This window comes from Chiloscyllium plagiosum, chromosome 21, assembly GCF_004010195.1.
Source record: "Chiloscyllium plagiosum isolate BGI_BamShark_2017 chromosome 21, ASM401019v2, whole genome shotgun sequence".
Classification (NCBI taxonomy): domain Eukaryota; kingdom Metazoa; phylum Chordata; class Chondrichthyes; order Orectolobiformes; family Hemiscylliidae; genus Chiloscyllium; species Chiloscyllium plagiosum.
In genome coordinates, this window is record NC_057730.1 from 20,551,915 (window position 1) to 20,558,952 (window position 7,038).

Consider the following 7,038-nt stretch of genomic DNA (forward strand, 5'->3'; position numbering starts at 1 on the left):
ACATTAACATCTATTTTTTGTCATTTACATAAATGATTTGGATGCGAGCATAAGAGGTACAGTTAGTAAGTTTGCAGATGACACCAAATTGGAGGTGTAGTGGACAGCGAAGAAGGTTACCTCAGATTACAACAGGATCTTGATCAGATGGGCCAATGGGCTGAGAAGTGGCAGATGGAGTTTAATTCAGATAAATGCAAGCAGCTGCATTTTGGGAAAGCAAATCTTAGCAAACCTTATACACTTAATGGTAAGGTCCTAGGGAATGTTGCTGAACAAAGAGACCTTGGAGTGCAGGTTCATAGCTCCTTGAAAGTGGAGTCGCAGGTAGAGAGGATAGTGAGAAGGCGTTTGGTATGCTTTCTTTTATTGGTCAGAGTATTGAGTACAGGAGCTGAAAATGTGTTGCTGGAACAGCGCAGCAGGTCAGGCAGCATCCAGGGAACAGGAGAATCGACGTTTCGGGCATAAGCCCTTCTTCAGGAAAGGCTTATGCCCGAAACGTCGATTCTCCTGTTCCCTGGATGCTGCCTGACCTGCTGCGCTGTTCCAGCAACACATTTTCAGCTCTGATCTCCAGCATCTGCAGACCTCACTTTCTCCTCTATTGAGTACAGGAGTTGGGAGGTCATATTGCGGCTGACAGGACATTGGTTAGGCCACTGTTGGAATATTGCGTGCAATTCTGGTCTCCTTCCTATCGGAAAGATGTTATGAAACTTGAAATGTTTCTGAAAAGATTTACAAGGATGTTGCCAAGGTTGGAGGATTTGAGCTATAGGGAGAGGCTGAGGGGTGACCTTATAAGAGATTTATAAAATCATGAGGGGCATGGAGAAGATAAAAAAACAGTCTTTTCTGTGCGATGGGGGAGTCCAGAACAAGGTTTAGGGTGAGAGGGGAAAGATATAAAAGAGACCTAAGGGGCAACTTTTTCACGCAGAGGGTGGTATGTGTAAGGAATGAGCTGCCAGAGGAAGTGATGGAGGCTAGTGCAATTGCAACATTTAAAAAGCATCTGGATGGATATATAAATAGGAAGGGTTTGGAGGGATATGAGCCGGATGCTGGCAGGTGGGACTAGATTGGGTTGGGATATCGGCATGGACGAGTTGGGCCGAAGGGTCTGTTTCCATGCTGTACATATATATGACTTTCCACCTGTTCCTGTGTTTTGTTTTTGCCACTGTTTAGCTATTATTTACTATCTATGCTACTTAACTCTGTGATCTGCCTGTATTGCTAGTAAGACAAAGCTTTTCACTGTGCCTCGGTACATATGACAATAAATTCAATTCAATTCAATTCAAATGTCTTTTGGACTGTCTCCAATGTCATTCTATCTTCAAAAATGCAGCTGGCAATGATGGATGAAGTGATTAAAATTGGTTGTTCAAGAGGCCAGAGTTGGAGGAGCACAGATGGTGGGATTGGGGAAGATTACAGAGTTTAGGAAGCATGAGGCAACAGATCAGAATTTTAAAATCAAGATGTTTTTGAGGCAGCAGACACTACAGATCATTACACATTAAGATTATGGTGAATGACATTTGGCACGAGTTAGGACATGAACAGCAATTTTGGATGACTTTGAACTTACCAGGTAGAATGTGGCATCAGAATAGTCATGTCTTTAGATAACCAAAGCAGAGAAGAGGGTTTTGTCAGCAAATACTGAGATGACGTCACACAGGGTAATGTTATGGAGGGAAAAAATTGACTGTCTTCATGATGGGCAGATGTGTGGACAGAGCTCAACTCAGGGTTAAATATCACATCAAAGTGGCAAACAATAACGAAAGGAATGCAGTTGATAATTAGGGAATGGAGCTGGAAGTAGGGACTGAAGACATGACTTAAATCTTCCCAGTGTTTAGTTGGGGGATACTTCTGCTCCTCCAATTTTAGATTTTGGACAGTTTGTTAATTTAATAACAGTGGAGCAGTCAGAAGAGGTGGTGATGAGGTTGAACTGGGTGCCAACAGTGCACGTTGATGTGTTTTCTGATGATATTCCTGAACAGCTTGTAAATAATAGGAGAGGGTCAAGACCTTGGAAGGAGGACTTTCAAACCATTATCTATCTGCCAGATCTTTAAAAGACAATTAGTATCACTTTTTGCTCTTTCCCAATAATGTGTTTTTGTTGTTGCATTCCAGTCTTAATATCCTGCGTGAAGATATTTCTCCTGGTTTCTGTCTTAAATTTAGTCTTATGCTGATGTCCCCTTATTCTACATCCCTAAACACTGCAAATTATTTTTATCTAATCCACTTCATCACTTTCTGCTGCAGAGTTTTAAAGTTTTCTCTCCTTGCATTTCCTCACACCAGGCAGTATCCTCATGAATCTGTGCTGTACCCTCTCTGGCTCGATATCCTTAACAGTTATTGGTGACATTTTCAACCTGCTAATAATTAAGCCATGAAAGTGTGACATGACATCATGTACAAATGCAGCATAAAAAAAAGTGAATGTCAAAGGAAAATAGTACAGGAAGAAGGACTGATTAATTTATTGGTGGAGGCACTCAGAAATTTAAAATAATAAGACTATGCAATGCTGTTCATCAATATGTAAAGTTATATTTTTAACTGAAGATTTAGAAATTGCATCTTAGAAATAAATTTGATGCTATGTTATGACCAAATTTTTTGGATAAGTGCACAGTCTTTCTCTACACCCACCAGTCCATGTGTTACAACATGAATTTAATTGTTTTACCTGGTTCCCAATATGGCCTATTATGTGCTTTCTCTGTAATAGATTTAAAACTAAAAGATCCATCAACTAGGTTTCCTCAGTTAACACAAAATTATTGATTTATAATAATCAAAATTTATTCAATGATAATGATGCAAAACTAATTATCACAGTTAAGTTGTAATGTGAAAATGTTTTAAAAATGTATAAAAATGTTTTACACACATACACAAAAGGAAAACAGAATTCTGTCTGCAAAGATTCGTTGTGGGTGACAAAACAAAATACTTTTGGCCAAGAAATCTTAGGTCTTGGAGGCAAAAAAAGGATAAGGTGTGGAATGTTCAGGAAGTTGTCAGTCCAACGTTTGATGCATAAAAATGGATGTCACTAATCACAAGCAATGTCTCCAGAATCTTCTTCATTGGGAAATACAATATTGAGGATTCTTCTGATGGTCTTCAGGTTAATTTTCAGGATTCAGACTGGACTTGGGTCGAGGTACCACTTTGGACCTACAAGCAGAGGTTGTTCAGTAATTGGAGGGTTGGGCTCTTTCTTTCCCCACACTGGTCACCAAATAAAAAATCCAAACCATCTCCAAAGCAGAAGCTGCAATCTGTCACTCATATACTGTATCTAGGCAGGGGTTCTGCAGTAAACAAGCAGTTATCACAAGATTTGTGACTGACAAGAAATCCCTTGCTTGAGAAAGATTCCTTCATTGTTCTCTTTAAAAGAAAATTCAGACTTTTACAATCCTTCAAACTAAATTCCACAAAAATCATTAAATATTAAGCCATCATAACAATCTGAACATAGGTTGAGGGTGAGATGGGAAAGATATAAAAGAGACCTAAGGGGCAACTTTTTCACACAGAGGGTGGTATGCGTATGGGATGAGCTGCCAGAGGAAGTGGTGGAGGCTAGTACAATTGCAACATTTAAGAGGCATTTGGTTGGGTATATGAATAGGAAGGGTTTGGAGGGATATGGGCCAGGTGATGGCAAGTGGGACTAGATTGGGTTGGGATATCTGGTCGGCATGGATGGGTGGGACTGAAGGGTCTGTTTTCATGCTGTACATCTCTATGACTTTGACAATCCACAGAACATAGATTGCTTCAATGTAATTAATTTCACCATGATAGTAATTTGTAATTTATTGAGGACAAATTTACAGGAATATACAACAACTATATGTGGTGAGCAAACAATACATAGCTAAGTATTATGTACCAAGTAGTTACTACATGACTTAACATTACTTCCAAATATACAACATCCCTGAATATAAATGAAAACTTCTAAACCATATTTTAATTATATACAGTTACACTGATTTTCCCTGTATTTTACTGCAAACCCAGTTATTAAGTTAAACCTTGTTTATAGTGATGTAAAGATATTTTAAACAGTGCCAAATTAATGCACCTGCAATCAGCAATCATTTAAGTTCTTAAAGTATCATTTTGAATTGGATGCAGGCTACAGAAACAATAATTAGCTTTCCTTTCATGGTAGGCTTAGATTTGAGGTACAATCAATGTGTAGTGTGTTAGAAAGTCTTTTAAATGCAGTTAACTAATTCTTCATGATTCAGACTCAAGTTTGATGCCTAAATGCACCTTTGACTATACAGATAGCAACAGTGTAATCACTATTATAATTATAGAATAGATTCTTGATTTCCTGCAGATGGAGGTAATGATGTTTGGCCTCTATAGATCTTATCCATCCAGCTATGCTGAGAGTTTTGGTCTTAGGGGTGCTATTTCCTGATTTTTTTTAACTATTTCTTTGTGAGTTATATCACATGATTCCTGGGATATATATGTAGTGACCTCACATAATAGCCTTCTTGATGATTTGACTGTTAAACAGCTAATATTACTGAGAGACCTTATAGAGATTTATAAAATCATGAGGGGCATGGAGAAGATAAAAAAACAAAGTCTTTTCCGTGCAGTGGGGGAGTCCAGAACTAGAGGGCAAAGGTTTAGTGTGAGAGGGGAAAGATATAAAAGAGACCTAAGGGGCAATGTTTTCACGCAGAGGGTGGTATGTGTAAGGAATGAGCTGCCAGAGGAAGTGATGGAGGCTAGTACAATTGCAACATTTAAAAGGCATCTAGATGGATATATATGAATAGGAAGGGTTTGGAGAGATATGGGCCAGGTGCTGGCAGGTGAGACTAGATTGGGTTGGGATATCTGGTTGGCATGGATGAGTTGAACCGAAAGGTCTGTTTCCATGCTGTACGTCTCTATGACTATGAACAGGATGACCTGGACAATCTCAAATAAGTAAGTGATGGTGCTTGGATACATCCATTGCCCTGGCCAACATCCATCTGCTACTCTAATGGGATGTAACCAATAAGTCTGCTATAGTTTCTACTTTCATTGATCTGGCCAATAGCTGATGCTAACACAAATTCAAATTCTGATAATTAGCTATTGGACACAGATAAATTCTAACAGATCTCTATATATAAGTCAATATATTGGTCACTCTCCATCTTGTAAGCCTCAGCTGTAATGATTGATAGAAATACTTATGATAAAGTGCTGGAACAGCATTAGCTCAGGTTGCATCTGAGTCACGCCATCCTGATTTGGAACTCTAAGGTCTTTCCTTCAGTGTGGCTTGGTCAAAGTCCTGGAACTTCCTTCTTAAGAGCACTTGTATACACCCCAAGAACTGAAGCAGCTCACTACTTGCTCGAATGCAATGAGCAGGTGATGAATAAGGTGGGTGAAACTGCAGCATGGATTGGTACCTGGGACTTCGATGTTGTGGCCGTTTCGGAGACATGGATAGAGCAGGGACAGGAATGGTTGTTACAGGTTCTGGGATTTAGATGTTTCAGTAAAAACAGAGGAGGTGGTAAAAGAGGGGGAGGCATGGCATTGTTACTCGAGGACAGCAATACGGTGGCAGAAAGGATTTTGAGGACCCATCTATTGAGGTAGTATAGGCTGAGGTTAGAAACAGGAAAGGAGAGGTCACCCTGTTGTAAGTTTTCTATAGGCCTCAGAATAGTTGCAGAGAAGTAGAGGAAAGGATAGCAAAGGTAATTCTAGATAGGAGCGAGAGTAACAAGGTAGTTGTTATGGGAGACTTTAACTTTCCAAATATTGACTTGAAATATTATAGTTCAAGTACTTTAGATGGGTCAGTTTTTGTCCAGTGTGTGCAGGAGGGTTTCCTGACACAGTATGTAGACAGGCCAACAAGGGGCGAGGTCACATTGGATTTGGTACTGGGTAATGAACCTGACCAGGTGTTAGATTTGGAGGTAAGTGACCACTTTGGTTATAGTGACCACAATTCGGTTATGTTTACTTTAGCAATAAAAAAGGATAGGTGTATATACTGCAGCACAAGAGTTATTGCTGGGGGAAAGGCGATTATGATGCAATTAGACAAGATTTAGGTTGCATAGGATAGGGAAGGAAACTGCAAGGGATGGGCACAATTGAAACGTGGAGCTTATTCGAGGAATAGCTACCGCATGTCCTTGATAAGTACAAAATCACACAACACCAGGTTATAGGCCAACAGGTTTATTTAGAAGCACTAGCTTTCAGAGCAATGCGATCCTATACTCCACAACCTCCTGATGAAGAAGCAGTGCTCTGAAAGCTAGTGCTTCCAAATAAACCTGCTGGACTATAACCTGGTGTTGTGTGATTTTTAACTTTGTACACCCCAGTCCAACACCGGCACCTCCAAATCTTGATAAGTATGTACCTGTCAGGCAGGGAGGAAGTGGTCAAGCGAGGGAGCCATGGTTTACTAAAGAAGTTGAATCACTTATCAGGAGGAAGAGGAAAGCTTCTGTTAGACTGAGATGTGAAGGCTCAGTTAGGTGTTTGAGAGTTACAAGTTAGCCAGGAAAGACCTAAAGAGAGAGCTAAGAAGAGCCAGGACATGAGAAGATGTTGGCAGAAAAATCAAGGAAAACCCTAGAGCTTTTTATTGGTATATCAGGAATAAAAGAATGACTAGAGAAAGATAAGAGCCAATCAAGGATAATAGTGGGAAGTTGTGCGTGGAGTCTGAGGAGATAGGGGAAGCGCTAAATGCATATGTTTCATCGATTTTCACACAGGAAAAAGACAATGTTGTCAAGGATAATACTGAGATACAAGCTACTAGATTAGACAGCATTGAGGTTTACAAGGAGGAAGTGTTAGCAATTCTGGAAAGTGTGAAAATAGGCAATCCCCTGGGTTGGATGGGATTTATCTGAAGATTCTCTGGGAAGCCAGGGAGGAGATTGTGGAGCCTTTGGCTTTGATCTTTATGTCATCACTGTCTACAGGAAT

At 39.9% G+C, this 7,038-nt stretch overlaps 1 protein-coding gene across 1 annotated transcript in view; it reads left to right on the top strand.

The window, feature by feature from the left end:
- The first annotated feature begins 5,610 nt into the window (after positions 1 to 5,610).
- Positions 5,611 to 7,038, top strand: part of crym (crystallin, mu) — a 16,890-nt gene continuing 15,462 nt past the window's right edge. The window contains exon 1 of the mRNA XM_043711068.1: positions 5,611 to 5,675. Within this exon, the coding sequence (XP_043567003.1) occupies positions 5,611 to 5,675 (65 nt within the window). The remainder of the gene's footprint in view (positions 5,676 to 7,038) is intronic.